Raw genomic sequence first — 23,027 nt, 5'->3', positions numbered from 1 at the left:
GAACTGGATGTGCCTCTTGGCCTTTAAAGTAGAGAGCTGGGTTTCATTGCCTAGGATGATAACCTGTGGAGGCATGACTGTCCACAAACACACACACACACACACACACACACACACACACACACACACACACTCACAAACACACATAGCTGCGCGTGTGCACGCATGCGTTGTTGTTTTGCTGGCAAATTTGGGGAATACAAACTGCTTTTCGCAATGCACTTGGGACATCAATCAGGATTTCAGCTGGAAAATGCTGACGGATCCAAGGGGACCACCAAAGTGACTTTAATAAACATTCTCTTTACAGAGATGAAAGGGACCAAGTAAGAGTAATGAGGTACTAGGGGACAAGCAACAGTGAGGGGACTCTTCTACTCCTAGACTGAAGGACAGCAGGAGGAAAGCCTCTGCAGGGGAATTCTGAATGCTGTCACCAAAATAGAGAGCTGGTAAGCTGAACTACAGCTGTGGGGACTCAGCTTTTGTCTTCCGATCTCTGATATCCTGGCAGAAGGCTCAGAATCTGCCTATACAGACCTTTGTGGCCACACAGCTAGGTGGGGAATAATAACTAGATTAGAAATGTCAACAGAGGACAGGGGGAGGGAAGAATGCTGGGCTTAGGCACCACATTCATCTCATTCAAATTGTCCTAGTCACCAGTGTTTAGAGGCTAGTAGTATTTAAATCCATTTCCCTTGACCTAACTTTTTTTTTTTTTGGAATAATGTTGTTTTGTTGTTCGTTTGTTTTTTATAGTGATAAAATTAGTTTCTTTGACTTTTAAGAAAGGTTCCTTGTAAACATGTCACTTTTTCCCATGAGGTAAATCAGAAGCAACAGTTGCGATCTAACTAGTAGTCACTGTATAGGGCATGGTTCAATGTCTTCATCACTACAGGAAGTCCTTTTGAACACATTGGCCTGGGACCTTGTGCATAGCCCTGGATGGTAAAGATTCAAAGTTGGTTCATTCAGGGCAGCAATAGCTCTACCTGTGGGTCATGCCCTTTTGGGGGTCGCAAATCAGATATCCTGCCTATAAGATATCTACATTATGATTCCCAACAGTAGCAAAATTACAGTTATGAAGTGGCAACAAAAGTAATTTTACGGTTGGGGGTCACCACAACATAGGGAAACTGTATTAAAGGGTTGCAGCATTAAGAAGGGTAGGAACCACTGCTTAGAGCCCTCTCGGTGGATGTGTCTTGTTTGACATGAGCATGGCCCTGTCAAGGACTTCAACACATCAGACCCATCAGAAAGGCAAAATCTTTCCCTATGAAACATTTGTGTGAATGTTGATAACGTGTATAGGAAGTTTCAACTGTAGCTTCCTCCTGGATGTTTATAGCCTGAGACTGCTCTCTCATAAACCTTCTAGCTAAGGTTTATGACTAGCTAAACCTGCCTCCTCCTTGTTCTGCTATATACAGTAAACCTGCCACCTCAATTCAGTTGGATAAAAGAAATGCATTGAGTTCCTGGCTGCCATGTCTCCATTACCGTGCTTGGTCCGAAGCCTAGCTTTCTGTGTATGTGTCTGTGTGTCTTGTCCTTTCTTCATTCCATGATGTCTGAGCTGGGTCAACTACTGAGCCCTGAAGAGCACAGCTTCTTCTTGATGACAGAGGACACTGACTGAAATATGAGCAGCTTTCTTGTACAACAACAAAATGGTGAAGAGAAAACAGAGATGATGAAGAGAAAGAGGAAGAGGACGATCAGCCTTTATTTAATACATAACATGTGTCAGGATGCTAAAGTTTTAAATATACACAATGTCATTTAATAGTCATCCACATTGTGAGGAAAACACCATTATTATTTCTATGTTAACAATGTGGGAACAAGTTGAGAGAAATTACAACCACATAACTCTTAGGTCATGCCAGAAGAAGCTGCCAATATTCAGTCATGTTTGATGAAAACGTCAGCTTCATATGGTTCAACTAAGTGGAGTCTATTGCAGAATCAGCTTTAAAATCAAGAGTAGGTTGATTGTGATTAAGCCTTTGTGAGTGACCAGGGAAACCTTGATAACGCAACTGAAGTATTAAATTAAATAATGTTCCTATGCCTGGTACACAAGCTCACAAAATGTTCTTTTTGTGTGTGTTAATTGTATTCTGCCTGACATTCTTACTCCCTGGGGGAGGCAGTGCACAGCTGTCTGAACAGATGTGGCCAGTGAGACTGGGAGGAGGCCTCTTGCTGTTGACTAGATCGCATCCCAGGAACCTGGAAAGTTCCAGATTTGTTATCAGTGCCTCCCCCCATACCCCATGTGCCCCCATCCTGTCTCTCAGGGAGTTTCTTCTGCCTTGCAGTTCTGGGTCTGCTCTCTCAGAGCAGAAGGAGTGTTATGATCATTAGGTCTTCCCTGGTCCCCATGATAGCCCAGAAGTTTCACTTCATCAGCAAATCCATTCCTGGAGTTTGAAGTGCTCCAGGGCTGGGGATGGACAGCAGGGCGGCCGCCTTGTTGATTGCGTTGTGTGGATATGTGAGCTGACTGAGTTCATGTGATTACTTCTGGCAAGGAGACTCGTTCAAAAATCCCCCCTCCTTTTAGCTGGCAAGAGAAAAGACTCCCTTGGCTGAAGGGTGTGCTGTTTAGGGCTTGGGGGTTAACTAAATGAAGAAAACTTGACACTGAAAAACAACAGTACAGGATTATCAGATTTAGCAAGCAAAATGCCAGACTTGTAGTTAAATTTGAATTTTAGAAGCCTATACTATGCAATATTTGAGATATATTTCTATTACAAATTGCTGCTCATCTAAAATTCAAGTTGACCCTATGTTTTGGCTTGAATAGGTCCCTCTGTAAGTCAGGTGTGCTGTCACAATGGCATATTAAGAGCTGAAGTGTTTAGGGCTGATTAAGCTATGAGGCTGTTCCTTCATGAGTTATGGTATCACGGCCCTTATAAGATACTTGGAGGCAGTGTTCAGGAAGCTCGCCTTATGCTTTTAGGACACAGTCTCCTCTGTAGAATGCACCAAGAAGACACCAACTTGACTGAAGAGAGCAGCTTGAACATATAACCCAACCGGCCTGTGTCTTGTTCTTGGAGTTCTAACTGAGCTGAGGGAAATAAGTACTATATGTTGCTCAATCCACAGTATTCTGTAACAGCCCCGCAAAACAGAGTAAGACACTCTTTTGATTTGTTGTTGCTGTGAAACACCATGACCAAAAGCAACTTGGGGAGGAAAGGGTATATTTCATCTTACTTTTCTAGGTTGAAATTCATCACTAAGAGAAATCAGGGCAAGAGCTTGAATCAGAAACCTTGGAGGAATGATGCTTGATGGCTCACTCTCTGGCCTGCTCCCTGGCTCACATTCATCTAGCCTTCTTATATAGCCTAGGCTTACTTGCTAGGGATGATGTCACCCACAGTGGGCTTGGCATAACAATAATCATCTCTAAGTGTTAGTGCTTACTTATCAAGCCAAAATTTCTTGTAATCATCAGTCAAGATAACTATTCACAGACACAGCCATGGTCACAGACCACTTTGGTCAGAGCAATCTCTCAACTGAGGTTCCCACTTCCCAGGTGACTCTAGATTGTATCAAGCTGACGATGGGAACTAACCGGCACTGATGCCGATGTATGAAAGTCACACGTTTAGACTTCCAACAGAGCCTTGTGCCTCCCTCAGATGAACCTATGCTTAAAGCCACTATTTTAGTGGCTAGGAGAGTGTGGATGGACCATTTAACCTCTCTAAGTCTCCATTTCTCCTTAAATAGAACCAGAGCATCTAACTTAAGGATGTACTGAGGGTTAAATGAAGTTAAAGACTAGATGTATAGTCACTAACATTTGCCTCTGTCAGTAGCACAATTATTCTTACATATGATTCAGATGGGGCAGTCATACCCTGAGAAGGATTCTATAGCACCACGAACTCCAGTTCTAGGGGGCAAATCTCTGTGTGCTCTGTTCAAATGAGCCTTTGATTTTAAGACTTCAATTTACAGGAGCCCTGTGGACTCAGAAAGGAATTAAAAGAAAGATCTCAAGAAGAGAAATGACCCAAAGGGCACTGGTTTCCAACCCTCAGCCTAGAGAGGTCTTCCAGCGCTTGCCTTACAGCCATTGTTGGGGAGGCAGCACTGCTCTCCCACCCCTTCTCTGGGAAACAGAAAGAACGGAAGTCTGCATTAAGAGAGAGGTCACTTGGGGGCTCCTTTCAAGGGAGAGAGAAATTCATACATACAGAAAAATGTCATGGACCAAGTTTGGGTTCCCATAGTAATTCTAGACATTCCTCAACATTGGCATTACTGACATCTAGTAATTTGTAGGGCAGACACTATTGTATACTGTAGGGATCTGTAGCACCCCATGCCTCCCTAATCTACTAGATGCTAGGAACCCGCCTCATCCTTTTTAACTATAGTGATGATCAAAAACATCTCCAAATGTGGCCTGGGGAGAAGACTTGCCTCTGGTTGTAAACCACTGAGAATGATATATCAGATGTTACTCACTCAGACACTTTGAACAGCTATCATGTACACAGCACTTATCTTCAAACCCAAAACTCATCCTTCAAATCATCAAAACTCATTCTACATCTCACAGTTGAAGAGACCAAGGCTCAGAGGGTTGAAGTAGGTTCCTTACAAACCATCCAGCTGGTAGATCTGGGATTCTGGCTGAGAGGTTGGTCTGATTCCAAAGTTTCTCCTGCTCCTGCTGAGACGCTCCATTCTCTGGAAAATTAAGGGCCCCTCCTCCTGCTTTGAACTAGGAAAAATCATCTCTAGTCAATTCATGTCTAAATATATGCATCAAGCTTGATGCCATGAGAAACTAAAAGAGAAATCTAAGATGTTGCTTCCTTGCAGCCGTTTCCAGGACTGACGTCATACATAAACACAATCTAGCTAAAGGGCCATGTGAGGAGTTTTGAATTTGGGCCCAAATGAGCATTTTTAGAGTTAGAACTTTGAACTGAATGCTCTTTGTCTGCGTGGGCTTCACACGCCCCTCTGTTGCCAGGGGCGGGGGGGGGCATAATTTTAAAAGAAGCAACGAAGCTTTGAAATTCATGGGTTCTATAAGCCTTGTGTCCTAATGAAGCCTTAATTCTCTTGCCTTGTGGCGGACTGTGCATTACTTCCAGATAAACATTCAGCCATTTTCTTCGTGGCTCTCTGCATAAAGTTCACTTTTCCCCGTTCCCTACGGATGGCGGTGTACTCGTAAGCTTTGAGCTTGCTGTAGTAATCGGAGAACTTGTTGTAGAGGATGGAAATGGGCATCCCGTTGAGAATAATCCCAAAAGCGATGCAGAGGAAGGCAAAAAGCCTGCCCAGGTGGGTCTCTGGATACATGTCTCCATAGCCCACGGTAGAGATGCTTACCTAAAAGGAAGGAAAGCAGTATGGAACCGTTAGCCCTGAGAATGATGAGGAAACGGAGCCTGCAATAAAGAGCCGCACCACCCTGGAGGTGCACAAGGGAATCGCTAAGAGCTCGGGTGGAGGCAGCTTTCAGAGCTGCCTGCAGGATTATGCCATGCAAGGACTACAAGCCGTGGAGCTAAAGACTGGTTTAAATCCCGACTGGCACACCAGTGTTTGTATATGCAGTACAGGGAAATAAGATCGACGCTAAGAAGCTGTAGGAACAAGCATTTATATAACATATGCTGAATTCCTATCACGGACGGTGTTCAGTAATTGTCTGTTTTCGTGCCCCTTCCAGTTGGGGCCGGTGTTAGGATGGGGGATTCTCTGGATTCACCTTCATTATGGATGTCTGAGAAAAAGCTTGATCTTCAAAGAAAACAGATCACTTTTCAAGTCCAGACTGACCCTTCTCAGCTGGTGGATCTTGGGACATATATTTAGACACTGGGACCGTCACTCAGGGTTCTAGTAAAGATGAAACGCAAAACTAACTACAAAGCAGTGGGCCCTGTATCGGCCACCCTGGGTGCTGACTACCTCTACTATGCTGGCCTCATCTTTAAAACGGATGATTACAACACTGCCCAGAGCTGTTGTGTAGTTCAATTGGCTTTTTAACGGAGACCCTTTGACACATGTAGAGAAACACACTCATTGCTTTGCAAAAGGGCCCTCGGAAGACCTCATAGAACAAAACTACATTCATCTTTCATGAAATTCCTTTCTTCATTCTTGTCGCCCTGTTTGAAATCCCACTAATTAGAGATTTATTTCCATTAACAAGCTTCCTGTTTAAAACACAGATCCTCGCAGGACCAGTTACCTCTTAGTATAGCCCGAGCAAACCCTGGGGAAGCCCCCGGGGGACTACTTCCATGCCTCATGTGCTTCCACTGGTCCCTAGATTAAGTCCCTAGAAGCCTCTGAAGCAGGGCTGTTGCTTGCAGTGGTAAAACCTTCCTGTTGCCCAACTCCAGGCCTGCTTGCTGCTCCATGGGCTTGTGTGACACTTGCCCCTGAGCTTCCAACAGGTGGCAGTAATTATACAAAGTCACTCCCTGGCCATTCTGAGATGGCCTCTTTCCGCTCAGAGATGTAAACGCTCTGTGCTAAGGATGCTGCAGTGGTTAGTCTGAACCTTCAAATGTGGCTGACTGTTTAGAATGAGATGGAGACAGGAGTCAGTTGGGCAAAGCCAGTGGCAAAGAGCCACAGACAGGGAAAGGGATGCCTCCAAGGAGGGGCAGGTCCCAAGGCTCACTGCTCTACATCTGACAAGAGAACCCCCTTTTCCCGCTCTAGAATGCAAACAAGCACGGCAGAGGCAGGGTGGCCTAGACAGGGTTAAAGGACCATACCTGCTGACGTCCCTGATCCAAACCTACTTCACAATTATGTGGGTTTTGGGCAAAGCAGCTAAATTCTCTCTGCCTCAGTTTCTATTTTTGGCATATAACAGAGATAGTTGCCACCTTACATGGTTGTAATAGGAACCCATGGTGTGTTTACTCACAGGCTGTGGGAGCTCATTCGTGAGGGAGACCTGAGGGACCCTGTCTGAGAGCTGGCCCCAGCTCAAGAGAAGCAAACACAAACACTTATGGGCATACTCTCTACCAGGAACTTGACTTCTTTTTGTGTCTATTAGAGGCTGTAGACATAGGCTCCTTCAGACTTTGTGTAAATGCAGGGTGAGGGAGACTTTGGTAGATAGAGGATGTGCTTTTCCCACACTCTGGCTAAGAACATAATGAGCAGAGGAAACCAGAGATGAACACCTCGGTTCAGCTCCACGTCTGTATGTGTACCTGTGTGTCTGCATGTATGTCCTTTGTCGCTGGCCACACCAGAGTCACACCTCTCTCTTGGTGTGTGAGCTTGGCTGTGGTTTTCACCTCTCACTATTACTTACAGCCCAGGATGACCAGTCAACTGATTCTCCATAGAGACCACTGAAGAGAGTTTGGCTACTGGGACAAGTGGAAGAAAGACACAGCTTTAGAATAGCATACAGCGCCAGTGGCCTTGCATTTCATCAGATACACAAGGGTCCGACAGTATGCGTGTTGGGGAGCAGGGCTGGGGGGACATAGAACAGAGAAAGTGCTACTGTTAAGCTTTTAATTAATTCCCATACTGCCTTTAGCTTCACCCCCAACCTTACTTTCTTTTGTTTCCCATAAATTATCAAGACCTTCTCATTTCATTTCTTCTTTTCTCTTTTCTTTTTAAAATGATGGTATAATTACATCATTCTTATTTGTGTTTCTTGGCTGAACTTTGGGGGAAAAGTCAAAAGCAAATTTATTTGTCTTACATAAGAGCAAATATCTGTTATGCATAATCAGGCCTCAAAAATCCTGGGTATCTTGGATTTCTAGTTTCAGAGAAGAGACCTCTCCTAGTAGGAGGCTATGTCTGTCTGGTTCCCAAGAAGCTGTTCAATGTGTAGAGTTGTTTTGCTATCTGTTTTGGGAATAATTTGATTTAGTATGTAACCTTGTTCTTTTCGTTTCCTTAAAGACAGGATCTCACTGTGTAGCTCTGGCTGTTTTGGAACTCATTGTATGGACCAGGCTTAGCTCATGGAGATATATATGTCTGCCTCCTCTGCCTCTGCCTCTCGCCTCTGCCCCTCTGCCTCTGCCTCTGCCTCTGCCTCTGCCTCCCAAGTACTCGGATTAATGGTGTAGGACACTATCTCTTATTGTAAACTTGTTCTCTTCCCTTGCTACTGGAGTAGAACTTAGGACTTCTTGGTTTAGGGTAGTTTCTGTAGATTCCATAGAACATGTCACATCTCCATAGATACTACCACTGAAGGCCCCAGACTGACCTCAAATGACCTCATAGAGTAAGTTCTGGATTAGCAGAAGATGAGTTTGGAATCTGTGACCAAAGTGTCCGTGATTCATCCAAATATCTAGAGAACTTGGCTCTTTAGCCAGTCTTACCTGAAAGCTGACTGTCCTATTGAAAAGTCACAGATGTCCCCTGGTTTTGGCTTTCAAGGTTCAGAGCATGACCTTCCCCTGACAGCTTGCTCACTAATCAACAAGCCTGACCTGCCGAAGCAGTGTTCAGCAAAGCATCAGGATGTCCTCTGAACAGGAATACCACAATGGAATTTCTCCTACAACAAGCAATGTTTGTCTCCGTCATGAAGAGTGGGGTATAGATAAAATGCCTTGGCAGCTAGTAGTTCATGAATCTAGGAGGGATGATGCCAGGAAATAAAGGTAATTAAGAAAATAATTAGTACCCCCTTCTGGTTTTCCCAAAGAAGTAGAGGCAGAAAAGGCTCACTGTTTTTCCTCCTAAAACTCAAGAGTTGATGTTGTTCTTCAAACGTTACTTATCCATGTTGCTGATGTAACGAATATTTCCCTTGAGGATTATAATCTAAAGAAACAACTCAGGTGGGTACGAGCGGCTGTACAAATTCTGATAATTTTGTTGTCAGGTGCCTTCCTCAAAAATACCGAATGCACCCACTCTGGAGCAATTCCTCAAAGCATTCCAAAGACTGAGATCAACACTAAACAGTAACTCTCCTTTGGACATTACTGGGTGTCACGGTTATATCATGGCTGTAGGTGGTACAGTAAGGAGGAGACTGGCCTGAGCTAGGGCAAATCCATGGACGAAAGTCAGAGGTCTACCATACAAAAGCAGACAGTAAAGATGCCCTGTGCCGCTCCAGCTTATCTGATGCTCTCTAGCCCTTTGATACTCAATCACATTCCACTGAAGTCATCTTGAAAAAGAGGGGGACCATCCTTTTGAGACACAATAGGGGTCCACTCTCAGAGCAGGAACCCATAAAATAACAAACCAAAGAGTCTTTGAGCTGTTGCTTCATTTACGAATGTTTCTGAAGAAGCTAGAACGTCAACACTTTTTGTAATTTTGCAAGGATTGTATGGTCTACATTTCCTAGTTTTCCTTGCTGGCCAGTTTTCGGAGGAGGGGCATGGACACTGGGAGGTAGGAAGGAGTTATGAGGATCTCTGTTCTGGTCTCCTCTATCACCACCACCACCACCACCACCACCACCACCACCACCACCACCACCACCATGACCACCACCATCACCATGACCACCACCATGACCACCACCACGACCACCACCACCACTACCACCACCACCATCACCACTACCACTATCACCACCACCACCACCACCACCACCACCACCACCACCACCACCACCACCACCACCGTCTTGCTCAGATAGTTTGAAATTCCCAGTACTCTCAGCACCTGCCTCATGGTGCCACCATATCAATCTGCAGTGGCTATACATGGCTGGCCCCATGTGCCCAAGTCTGACAACACTACATCTCCCATTTGTTCTTCCTGTTCTAAGGCCAATAGTTATTCTCTCCATTTGTTATTTTTTCTCTTCTACCTCCTATTAACTGTGCATTTTTCCTCATAGCACAGTCACACTTTGATTTCCATTTTCCTGATTGTAATCTTCACATGCGTCTTTTCCAAGCAGTCAATTAAAATGCATTTTCAGTGATCTTGTAAAGACCAACTACTTTCAAGGAAATGATTCTATCACTTAGGAAAACAAAGATGGGAGCCATCTCTATGGGGCACAATTATCTGGTGCTTCAGATTAAGATAACTTTCCTTTTGGGAGAGTTTTCAAAGCGACGAGTTTATGCCATAGTTTCCTCTTTGACTCCTACAACATTAACTTGATCTGGAAGAGTCCAAAGGAAATGGCTTGTTGAAGGTCCAACTGGCCTTTTTACTTGAAAACAAACCCACCCAGGAAGCTGATGGTTACAGCTTTATCACAGAGCTATTGTTGACCCAAAGAATTAATTTATTCACTCTTAGGCAATTCTGAGCCGCCACCCCCCCCCACACCAAACGCATGATTGACAGTGCTCCAGGCATGGCCTGTTGATCTGCAGAGTCAGAAATTTGCCCTTCCGTGTGTCTCATAACACCCCTCCCCTCAGGACCTGGTAGAGAAGGAATGACTTCTGTATTAATTTCCCCCACAAAAGATCTGGAATCAGAGGTTATTGCTTACATATGATACCACATCAGCTAGTTAGATGTGGTAGGTTCTATTTATTAATTACGTACTCCAGGCTAGAATGTTACATGTGTATTTTTATTACACTAATGCTCGCAAATAACCAGCATTTGACAGGTTGAGATGGGTCTATTTTACATACTATTACACGAGCAATTGCAGACCGAAGGTTCCATGGGGGATTCATTCTTGCAGATATAAGATCTGTCGAATAATTAAAAACTCTTTATAATAACAGAAGTGACTTATTCCTCTTAAAACCCTGAGTTGAATTACAGAGGGTTGACAGATTCTTGGCATTAGAAAGAGGGACAATATTGAAAGCAGATCTGTTTGGGAGTTGTCCTATATGGGTAAGAACATAGATAGAATGGGTTGGAGAATCTGTGTTTCATTATGAGGTCCAAAGAGCACAGTTCTAGGGTAGTGTAAGAGACTATCAATCACAGCCAGGAGTGGGAGCTCATATCTTTAATTTTAGCATTTGGAAGGCAGAGGCAGGTGGACCTTCAACCAGGAGTTCAAGGCCATCCTGGTCTGTTAGTGAGTTCCAGGACAGTCAGAGTTACACTGGAGACCCTTTGTCAAAGAAAACAAAAAGGAAAAGAAAATACCTATCATGTTTCTTTTGATTCCATCTTGACATTTTGATGTGTGGGTGTATGGCTATAATTTATTTGAATTGTATTATATGACTACAGTAGAATGATTGCATTATTGGGCCTAACTTATAGTATCATCCCGTCATCAAGGTATTTTCTCTTAATCTCAGAGCTTTTTTCTACTGGGCTGACTTGCTCTCACCCTTGCCTGAGAGCATGGTCATGGGACTTGCTTTGGGTTGAGTGATATTGAACAACAATTTGAGAAATATGAACAGAAGTGATGTGCATAGTTATGTTTGTGCTCTCTCTCTCTCCTGACCTTTGCCACAGCCTTAGAGACAGGCCTGTTGACGTAGGAAGGACATACATTTAGCCCTAGTATCTCATCCTATCTTCATATCGTCTTTCACCCAGCTAGACAGTCATATGAGGGCGAGTGTCACCAGATGAGAAGAGCTTCTAGTTTAAACCATCCACAACAGTTGCTCATCCGCATTTATTTCTTTATTTTGAGACAAGATCTCACTGTGCAGCCCTGGCTGGCCTGGAACTTGCTCTGTAGCTCAGGCTTGCTTTGATCTCTCAGAGATGGGCCTGGTTTTGCCTCCTAAATGCTAGGATCGAAAGTATGTATGACCATATGCAGATTCAGGAGCTCACTTTTATACTCACATGCTAAATGAATGCATGATGTCTGAAGTCACTGAGTGTTGGCATGGGCTGTGACACATCATGTCAGTAACTTGTAAGATACATTACTTATAAGTAAATAGATGTATATGTATTTTGGGGTTGTACTCAATTTATTGGTAACATTTATATGTGATTAATAAAATACTTGTGGGCCAGTCACTTTTAAGATCCCACTTCTTCATTTTTATTTATGTTTTAATTAGCATGTCAAAATTCCACTTCTCAGAGTCTCAGTCTGACTAGTTATGTGGATTTAAGGGAATTTCTTCTCATGGTTCAAACTTGATCTCAATGTCATCTCATCTCCAAATTGACGTTTCTGCTATACCATGAAAAAGGGATGCTAACATCCCAACTGCTCTCTCCTGCTATCCCATATGTTTCCCCTCATTGACTTCAGAAATCAGTATGTATCTGTCTGCACTGAAATGCAAGCATCATAATGAAAAAATACCTTCCTGGGCATCAAACAATGCTTAGTGCTTAGGGTATCACCTGGCCCACTGTAGACCCTCAGTGAAGACGATGGACCTTTGTGGGTTATTCAAAGCATTAATCCTAACAGTCTGCATCCTCTTACTTCATAGCTACACTTAAGAAGCAGGACACTTTGTGTATATCATTTCATGCTGTTCTGTCCTCCTTGATCCTGATAATACAGTGCATAAGTACACAACAGGCAAGATAATCAGAGTACCAAGAAGAGCTGAGTTCATAGCCTCGGTCCTGAGGAATGCCACAGGCCTAGAACAATCAAGGAAATGGTTTCTACTGTGCTCTTACGTTTGCCCAGGAAGAATTCACAAGCTATCAGTCACGTGTGTACCTCATAATGATCTGTATTCTAGAAACCCAAGAATAAAATGGATAAAGATCATTGGTATGGGGTAAGGTTGGTAAATGAGGAAGTCAGAATAGGTGAGATTTAGTGTGCAAACACAGTGCTTGATAAAGGTACAAGCTCTACACCCTCAAACTCCTCCCATTGGTTAAAACAATAATAGCCAAACTGTCTCACAGATAGAAAAGCAAATGGTGATGTAAATTCTCTTGTAAATTTTATCTTCAAATAAAACCACTAATTTTGAATAAAATGAACTCCTTAACAACAACAACAACAACAACAACAACAACAACATCAACAACAAAAACTCTTCAGTTTTCATTAATCAGTACAGGAAATTAAGTAACCAATGGTCAGGAACATCAGAACTATTTTAAAAGTAAAAAAAAATTCCAGTATTAACAGGCCTAGTAAAATATTTATATTAGCATATTAACACAAATACTGTGGGTTAAAACTAGTTGAAGGTCCCATCATACTGCTGCCTATACACAGTAAGATCTGTGGAGGAGCAAAGTTTCGACTTTAAAACTCTATTATATCATCAGTGTGTGGATTGACTGTTTGCATTCCCACTTTCGGCACCTCCAAAGTAAATGTCATTTGCTGGGGATAAATCATCCTCTGTGAACTCCATCTGTCACATGGTTTATCTCCTATGGAGATGACCTTTTGTCTCTTGGGATATCAGATAGAATGATCAGAGCAGCAGCCGTTGACAAGCCTGTTCAGAAGAGCCTGATACCATAGCCCGCCATTGAGGAAAGTTCAGCTTATTTTAATCATGGAAAGGAAGGAAGACTCGTGGAACTGCAGGGAACATTGAGTCCAACTTCCTCTTCCAGAGACACGGGAATGAGGAACGGGAATGATGGCATGGAATCTCACATTTCTTAGCCAGAAGTATGGTTAACTGTTGGAATATTGGAGGCTAGCCCCTCTACGTCTCCCATCATGGTACACTGCTCTGTCAATAGCCTTGGGGTTAGTTTATCTCAGAATTTTATACCAGACTACATGCTGACACCCTCAATGATGTTGTAAATAACCAATCTTTTCAGTTTTTGCTTAATGTCTTTAAAGATTTTCCCGTTTGCTTGGCAGAAGAAAACCCAAGGATCTATTCAATTACTCACTGCTCTGAGATGAGTCGGTCAGCTAGCATCTTTCAAAAAGGATTCATCTAGTAAACCAGAAACAGGCCTTTTAAGTAAATGGCCTGGGTTACTTTGAAGAGTCAAGCTCTCAAGACAGTGATAAGAATAACTCAGATATTAACAGTCAGTTTAAGCAAGGTATGACAAATCCTGTGAGACACAGTGGTAAAGCAAGGAAAGGTTGTGGACCTTAGAACAGGACAGACTTATTTTAGACTGGGCCAGGACAAGAGGCAGCCAGTCCTCAGGATCAGCACTGCTCAGCCAACGCTTACCCTCTTCTGTAAGGTATCTATAGTGTCCTTCAAAGACTGGTGCTGCTTTTCGTCCTCTTAAAAAGAAATGGTGACAACAGCCATGTGCTTCTTATGTTTACATGAAGTCAGTTTTACAAAATATTTAGGACACTAAGTGTCCAATGAGAGGTGACTGAATGTGCAAAACATGAATCGTTTTTCACTTTTCCAAAATTCTGCCTGTCAAATTTTTCTCCCCCACCCACGTTTTGCTTTTTTTTTTTTTTTTTTTTTTTTTTTTGAGATAATAGGTGTCTCAAGTAACCCAAGCTGGCCTCTAACACGTGGGCTAGTCCTCCTCTCTCCCCAGTGCGGGGATTACAGGATTCATGCTACACCTAACCAGCTCTCCCTCCGTCAAGGAATTTAAGATTAAATCTGGATTTGAAAAAAATTTAGGGTCATGTAAACCTCAGATAGGAAACTACAATCATGATGTTGCTCCAACCTTATCCATCCAGGTTTTGCTGGAGGCAACCACGTGGTGAAGAGGTGCTCTGACAAGCTTGACCAAAGGATTGGGGGCAGGGCGGGGCGGGGTGGGGCGGGAATCAGAGTGTTTTGTGCTGATAGGAAGGATGCAATAGCCCAAGTGCCACGCTACTCACCGCAGCCCACCACCAGGCATGGAGGATGCTGGTGAAGTTGGTACCAGGCACGTCGTGCTCCACCGAGTAGACCGCTGCAGAGAAGGAAAAGATGCCCATAGTGATGAAGAGCATCAGGCAGCCAACCTGCTGGTAGCACTGGCGCAGCGTGAAGCCGAAGGCCCGCAAACCTGTGGAGTGGCGGGCTAGCTTGAGGATGCGGAAGATGCGCATGAGGCGCATGATGCGCAGGACCTGGCCCACCTTGCCCACACGGCCCACGGTCTCCAGGTCGTGTTCCCGTGGGGAGCCCTTGCCATGCCTCTGGTCCTCGCTCGTGAAGCACTCCAGCAGCAGCTGCAGGTAGAAAGGCAGAATGGCCACCAGGTCCACCAGGTTGAGGGCGCTGCGTGCAAAGCGCCGCAGGTTGGGGGTGGAGGCGAGGCGCAGCAGGAACTCCAGAGTGAAGAAAGCCACGCACAGCATCTCCACGTGCTCCAATATGGGCCTGGGGTCCCCACCACCTGTGCCCTGCTCCGCCTGGTGCTGCATCTCCTCCACCGTGTTGAGCGCCAGGGCCACTACGGAGATGAGGACGAAGAGATTGGAGGCCACCCCCATGGCCTTGGCGGCTACGGAAGAGAAGGGCTTCTCCATAAGGTTCCAGAGGCGCTGACGCTGTGGTCCATAGAAGCGCATGTCCCGAAAGAGTTCCTCGGCCTCCTCGGCCTGCGCCTGCGCACGCAGCTCCCTTTGGATCTTCAGTTGCTCGCTCAGTTCGTCCCTCCGCTCCTCGAAGCAGATGCGACAGCAGCGTGGCGTGTACTTGAGCCTCACGCCCCAGTAGCCCAGCTCCTCCAGGAAGCTTCGTGGACACAGCTCGTCTCGCACCAGCAACACCCCTGATGTGTAGAAGTTGTAGATGAGCTGGAAGACCGCCGGGTCACGGTCAAAGAAGTACTCGTCAGTCTTTGCCTCGTAGTCATCGCACAGGCCCAGCTGGCAGTTGCGGCTGGTGGAGGTGACCAGGCGACCCAGGCGCGTTTTGGGGTAGTTGGCCAGCTCACAGCATTCCAGCTGATAGCTGTGGCCGCCTACGTTTACTTTTAGCGTAGACAGCTGGGTTGGAGTGTCAGTGTGGCCATCCAGTGGAGCTGGGGGGCCCTCGGGCTTCTGGTTCTCTTCAGCAAGATCATCCTTCCAATCCTCCTCCTCCCCGCAGTCCTCATCTTCCTCGATGTAGTAATTGTAGTTGCCCTCGGTCCACTGTGGTGCGATGCTGGCCTGAGAGCCAGTGCGGGCTCCCATGGAGCAGATGCTCTTACGGTGTTGGTTGCTTCCAGTGTTGGGCACATCCTCAGTCTCTGAGGTATTCCAGAGCTTGTAGCTCAAGGACCATCTCCTCTCGGTGCTCTGTTTCAGCATGGCGTTCGGAGTCAGACCCCTTGCCTGTCTCTAGCGTTCACTGCCCTGTACTGTTTTAGAGAGACCAGCAGACTGGGGCCCCAGGCATTACTCTCAAAGCTGCTCTTTCTCCTGGCCTGAAAAAGTCCAGGCTAGCCTGCCAGATCTGAATACTTAGTGGCAGAGAGACTTGAGTGCTCTAATCTTGCTGATAGGGAAGAAGCAAGCGTTAGGAGGGATTTGGGCCTCTTAGCCAGTTCTCCCCGCCCCCCCCCCCCACCTCTGACGCGGAGGGTGATTATGTGGTCTTAAATCTCCAGATAATCAGAAGAAGGCAGAGATTATTGCTAATAAAAATGTCGGTCAGCCTTGCCCTGGGGAAGTGCTTAGGATATGTGTGCTGAGATAAAATCAACTGAATTAGCTAGAGATGGATGCCCCTGCTTTCATCCTTAAACCTGAGATTGAAGCCCCTGCCCTCGGAAATCCCACCATAGAAAGTAATGACAGCAGAGAGCTGACCTCGTGACTCGTCAGCTTAGGACCCTTTGTTTAGATTCCCTAGAAGGTTTTCTTTTTATTGAAAATATATTTTTTCATATAATATATTCTCGTTATGGTTTTCCCTCCCCCACTTCTCCCAGTTCCTTCCCACTTACCCTCCCATTCAAAGTCACACCCTTTCTATCTCTCCCTAAGGGGGGAAACAGGCATTTAAGGAATAATAATACAAATAAAAATAAATCAAACATATCAGCATATGACACAGTGACCAAAAAGAAAAAGAGGTGAAGAAAAAACACAAGAAACACATAGATCCAGACACACAGAGAGAGAGAGAGAGAGAGAGAGAGAGAGACAGAGAGAGAGAGAGAGAGAGGGAGAGACAGACAGACAGAGACAGAGACAGACAGACAGAGACAGAGATACAGAGAGAGATACAGAGAGACAGAGACAGAGACAGACAGACAGACAGAGACAGAGATACAGAGAGAGATACAGAGAGACAGAGAGACAGACAGGGAAGAGAGGAATCATATACAAATTCAAGACCAGAAACCATAATACTTCCGCAAAGGACCTGTAAGTTAAAAAAAAAAAAAAAAAAAAAAAGCCCTGACATTTTGAGACAGAGAATCTCTGAAGACATCACTGAGATAATTTTTAAAAATATTTTTTGAGATTTAGTTATTTTATATATGAGTACACTGTCACTGTCTTCAGACACACCAGAAGAGAGCATTGGATCCCATTACCGAGCCACCATGTGGTTGCTGGGAATCAAACTCAGGACCTCTGGAAGAGCAACCAGTGCTCTTAACTGCTGAGCCATCTCTCCGATCCCCCACTGAGATAGCATTGTGCTGTTTGTTCATCTACTGCTGGGCATGAGGCCTATCCCAAAGCGTGGTTTGTTTCCCCTAGGAGTCTCCCTTAGAGAAAACTCATTTTGTTTGCAAGTGTCTATCCATAGGTGAGAGTTTCTGTGACAGGGATGAGGGCATGTGCCTATTTCTCTTCAGCTCTAGGACCCCATGTGGTGCAGGCTGATGTAGGCTCTGTGCATGCTGCAGGAGTCTCTGAATTCATATGGGCTCCGATCTTGTATCTAGAAGACCTTGATTCTTGGTGTCCTTCATCCCCTCTGGCTCTTACAATCTTTCTGCCTCCTCTTCTGCAGAGCTCCCTGAGGCCTGAGGAGAAGGAGTTGATGGAGAAATCCCTTTCAGGCTTGGTGTTTCAAAAAAATCTCTCTCTTCATATTGTTTGGACATGAGTCTCTGTATTGTTCCCCATCTGCTGAGGAAGCTTCTGGCACAGCTTAGCAAGGCACAGATCTATGGATGTAGGAGTCATTTTATGGTCACATTGTTTTAGCAGAACAGTGGTAGATGGTTTTCTCCTAGATCCCTGAGCTGCATTGCCTTAGGATCCTAGGCACCTAGCAGTGTTGGGATGGGTTCCATTTCATGGAGTGGCCTTAACTTGAATCAGATATTGGTTGGTTACTCCCACCAAATTTATGCCGCTGTGGTGCCCTGTAGGATGATGCTATCACGCAGGTGTAGGCAGGTCAAAATAGAATGAGGCCTGTCATTGGACAAGAAGGAAGGATAGGCAGGAAAAAAGTTTTAGAGAGGAGGAGGAGACTGGAGTGAGAAGGAAGAAGCAGTGGAGAGAGCATGGAGGCTGATGTTAAGATTCCTCTCTGCACGTTTACAGGTCGTTATGAATGTTCTTAAGGGATGGCTGTGTACAGGGCTTTGTATGTTTAGGTGGGCAATTATATCTTATCAGTTGGATCAGAGTTATTGTGTTGTGTGTTCTTTCATGTGGTGATTTAATTGAATTCAAGAGAGTTTGTGGTGGCTGGAGACACTGGGCTGCCATGGAATTGGGATGTGTATGTCTGGCATGGTGGCAGCCTGCCTTGGGAACTAGATGGGTAGAGATTGTTGCCAGGCTCAGAGAGTAGCCATAGGCAGTGTGATATGGGATAGAGCGGAGTGGGTGAAGCGCTTTGCTGACTGAGATGAAGACATCCTCTAGATGTCTTGGGGCACTATGGTGCCAGATCTAGTGCAGATCTAGTGCGGGGTAAAAGAAAGCCATTATTTTAATTTTATAGCATCTGCACTCATCTCCTTACTTTTAAGACTTGGCATAGAAGTATGCAATGGAACATTATCTACCCTACCATTTCCCCTCTCTTTGTCCCCCTAACAGGGCCCATTCCAACTTCACTTCTTTTTATATTATTATGATTTACTGTAGTAGTTACCCTCTCATTGCTCTGATGAGCTACCATGGCCAAGGCAACTGAATAGAAGGAAGCATTTATTTGGCCTTATGGTTCCACAGTAAGAGTGCATAAGGAGAAGAAGAGCAGGGGTGTGCAGGGGCCAGGGGAGGAAGCTTCGAGACCACTTCAACCCCTAGGATAAACAAGTGAACTCTACCTACTCTCAAAGCCAGCACTCGCTCTTCTGCACATACTTCTTCTAACAAGGCTGTACCTCCTCAAACTCCCCAAGCAATGCCACCAACTGGTGACCAAATGGGAACATTTGGTGAGTCTAAGGAAACCACCATATCCACTAGCTACAGTTAATGCTGCCTATATGTGCATGAGAAAGGGAAATCCAATAGATCATGGGAAATGGATCAGTGGACACATCCTCCAAATAGAGTAACTTACCCTTCCTTGACAACTACCCACTGCCAATAACACCTCAGTAAGAGGAGATTGTCTACTCAATCAATGCTACCGTTTTGTCTGGCTTGATCTTAGGTAGATCTTATGCAGGTAACCACAGAACTGTTGTGAGTTCATGATTGTGATAGTCAGCCATGCCAGGTCCAGAAAGCATTTCAAGCACTCCTCCTCAGCCTCTCAATTTGCATTCTTCCTTTTCCAAGATGGTCCCTGAATCTTGGTGCTGCTGTGATTGATTGGCTGTCCTACAGAGCTGAGCACCTACTCTCTTATTCTCAGTACTCTGAACAGTTCTATATTTTGCCATCGACTGCTCTCCCCTACAGGAACTTTTCCCATGGATCTATGGGTATTAAGCAGAAATATTTGGAAGACAATTCAATCATTTAGGCAAAATAACAAGAGCAGGTTCCATTCCAGGGCCAATAACCTTTCCCAATGCCAGGTTTTTGACCAGGATGACAAGACAAAGCATAGCGTCCCTCCCTGTGAAGCAGGACTTCCAGCCAATCAAAAACCACACTGACTTGCTAGGCAAGATGTGATGATGTAATAGTGCAAGGCCATTATGAGGTCATAGAATCTACAGGGTGAGTATCTTCCCTCTCACTCACACAGCTGAATGTCTCCACGTGATTTTCCCTAACAATACTGCAAGAGAGTCAGGTCTATACCACCATTTCTCTCTCTCTCTCTCTCTCTCTCTCTGTCTTTCTCTCTCTCTCTCTCTTCTCTCTCTTTCTTTCTTTCTTTCTTTCTTTCTTTACTTCCTTCCATCTTTCTTTTCTTTTCTTTTCTTTTCTTTTCTTTTTCTTTCTATTCTCTCCACTTTCCCTTAAAAGGATAGTCTTCATACTGTGACCCATTAATATAGTAACTCAAGTTGTGGTACCCCTCAGCCATAAAATTATTTCATTGCTACATCATAACTGTAATTTTGCTACTGTTATGAATCTCAGTGTTAGACATGTGTGTTTTCTGATTGTCTTAGGTGACTCCTGTTAAAGGTCACACAACCTCCCTCCCCCAAGGAGGTCGTGACCCACAGGTTGAGAAATAATACCTTAAAAGATAGGGACAGGTTTCAAACTAGAATCCCAGAACTGAATGAGAAAAATCTGTAATGCCTTCTTCAAATGTGTCAGGATTCTTTGTAGGGAGAGGGTTTTTATCATCTTTCAGAAGACTTTCAAATGCTGAGGTGGAAATATGCGAGGGAGAGAGGGAGTCATTGGAGGAGTTCACTGCTGGTGATACCTGTAAGCAAGAATGTTGACAAAAAGCAAGGGAACAGGTGAGGAGGTACAGAAGAGGAAGGGATTTATCCTGAATGGGGAATTCACTTTGCAACTCCATTTGTTTTGATTAGCTCATACACAGTCATCTTTAAGCTTCATGAGCTACAAAGGTTCATTACAGTAGAAATAATCCATTCTCCTACCACAGCCTCTAGCTGTCAGGTTCCCTCCAAGGAATCAAACACTCTTATTGTTTTCTGGCCATGTTTTCCATAGGAATATTTGAGCATACGATAAAACAATCTACCCATCTTTATATGATCTGCTAACCATTAACACAGATCATAGGACAGGACACACTGCTGTTTTTCCAGGTTACTACACATTTTGAAGATGTTTGAGTACATTAATGTAATTATTTTATTTTGACGGTAGTCATTAGATGGGCTTACCCAATTAGGTTTACCTGGCCACCTGGCTCATCTTAGAGTTACCCATGGGGGATTTCTCAGGTCAGATTGGCCTATGAATATGTCTGTGGGGGATTGTCATGATTATCATTGGTGTAGGAGGACCCAGCCCACTGTGGGTGGTGGCATTCCTTAGCCTGTATGAAAAAGCTACTAAGCATGAGCCTAGGAGTCAGTTAGCTAGCAGTATCCTGCATTGTTCCTGCTGTATGTTTTGGGTATGAATTGATTTCCTAGATTAGACGTAATGCTGTGTGAAATAATAAGGTTGCCTCTTTTCAGGTTCCTTTCTTGACTTTTTCCATGAGATTGTGACTGCTAAGTGTCAGCCAAATCTATCTTTTCCTTCTCCACATTCATTTTGATCAGAGTGGTTTTTTTTTTTTTTTTGGTTCTTTTTTTTCGGAGCTGGGGACCGAACCCAGGGCCTTGCGCATCCTAAGTAAGCGCTCTACCACTGAGCTAAATCCCCAGCCCCGATCAGAGTGTTTTTAATCATGCAACTAGAACACATGACATGATAATAGACAATTAGGCTATTTTCTTTCTTTGCTCTTAAAACAATGATAACAAGGAAACTCATGGAGCCATGACTGACATTGAATGTATACCACTTTTTACTTATTTGGGGAGCATGAGAGATAAATTGCTAAAGATGGAATTAAGATGAAAGTTACTTACCTATAACTGATTAATAGTGCCAAAATTTTATCCTTTTAAAGATTTTCCAGATTATAGCCCTCTATCAGTAGATAAAATTTATTATTATTGTTGGAGTAGGTACAAATGATAGTATATGTGCTAGTTTTAATTTGATTTCAATTTGTTTACCTTGTGGTTAGGGGCAGAAGCCAAGTCTTTACAATATTGGATGTGTGTTCTTTTACTGGTTTTTTGACTAATTATGCATCTTGCTACTGCCTGCCTCCCCACTATTGCCAACATAGTTTGTTTTTGTTTTTTTTGTTTATAGTCATGAATGAACATTCATTTATGTCATTAGGAGATGTGATATTTCTTTTCCTTAGAATTATTTGTTCATGAATTTTTTCCCCATTTAATACTTGGTAATCTTCAGAGGAGTTTAAATGTGTCATGATCTAGATTGTTTACCTGCACTCTGGACTGCAAACACATCTGGGGAGATTTTTCCTTATAAATATTTCACTGGACCCATGTATCAGGAAGCAGTAGAAGCTGGAAGCTTCAGCCTCATGGTTCTGAGTGTAGAATCACAGAAGAAAGGGGTTCTAGGGTCATAGAAGTCATAGTCAGGTCTAGAGTCATAGAAGCAAGCTCTTTGTAGCTAAGGAAAGTAGCTAAGTCCAGGCATGTGCCAGAGAGGCCATTGTATGAAGCTGTGAAGGTGAAGCCTGGTTGCCTTAGAACCCCAAAGACACCGAAGATGTCAGTGCCATGGGTATCTGCCAAGCAGACCTGGTAACAGACAGTGGAACATAGCACAAGAGAGAGAAGTGTGGAGTTGGAGATCTGAAGAGCATTTTGACATGAGATATGAGATGTAGGGATTGGAGTTTGCCCAGCTGGGTTTTGGTCTTGCTTTGGTCCAGTATATCCCCACTGTGGAACCTTTTGTACATTTTGAACTGGTAATGTATCTTTTGTACCATTATATGTCAGAAGTAAGTGATCGGCTTTTTTGATTTTAATTTTATAGGAGACTACAGTTAAGAGATGGTCATGAGTCTTAAAACAACTTTGGGTTTTTATACATTAGAGACTGCTATAAACTAGGGGAACTTTTAAAGTAGGACTAAATGCATTTTGCTTTATGATATACCTATAAGCCTATGGGGTGCCAAGGAATAGAATGGTAGGTCAAATAAAATGGTCCCAGTAGGCCTTAAGGAGTGGCACTATTGGAGGTTGGAATAGGTCTGGCATTGTTGGAGAAAGGATGCCTCAGTCTCTTCCTGTTGTCTATAGATGCAGAGGTGGAACTCTTATCCATCCTCCACAACATTACAATGGTGGACTAGACCTTGGTAAGTCAG

The 23,027-nt window shown here is 44.1% G+C and overlaps 1 protein-coding gene across 2 annotated transcripts in view; it reads right to left on the bottom strand.

The window, feature by feature from the left end:
- Kcnv2 (potassium voltage-gated channel modifier subfamily V member 2) overlaps positions 1-20,325 on the bottom strand; it is a 76,828-nt gene extending 56,503 nt beyond the window's left edge. The window contains 2 exon segments of one of the 2 annotated variants that reach the window (NM_001106370.1): positions 1,708-5,394; positions 14,705-16,218. In NM_001106370.1, coding sequence (NP_001099840.1) covers positions 5,113-5,394; positions 14,705-16,108 — 1,686 coding nt within the window. In that variant the 5' untranslated portion in view covers positions 16,109-16,218 and the 3' untranslated portion in view covers positions 1,708-5,112. 2 annotated transcript variants of the gene reach the window in all.
- Positions 20,326-23,027: the final 2,702 nt, after the last annotated feature.

Source organism: Rattus norvegicus, chromosome 1, assembly GCF_036323735.1.
Source record: "Rattus norvegicus strain BN/NHsdMcwi chromosome 1, GRCr8, whole genome shotgun sequence".
NCBI classification, from domain to species: Eukaryota; Metazoa; Chordata; class Mammalia; order Rodentia; family Muridae; genus Rattus; species Rattus norvegicus.
Note: the sequence above shows the minus strand (reverse complement) of the source record. Positions and strands in the feature narration are given on the sequence as shown.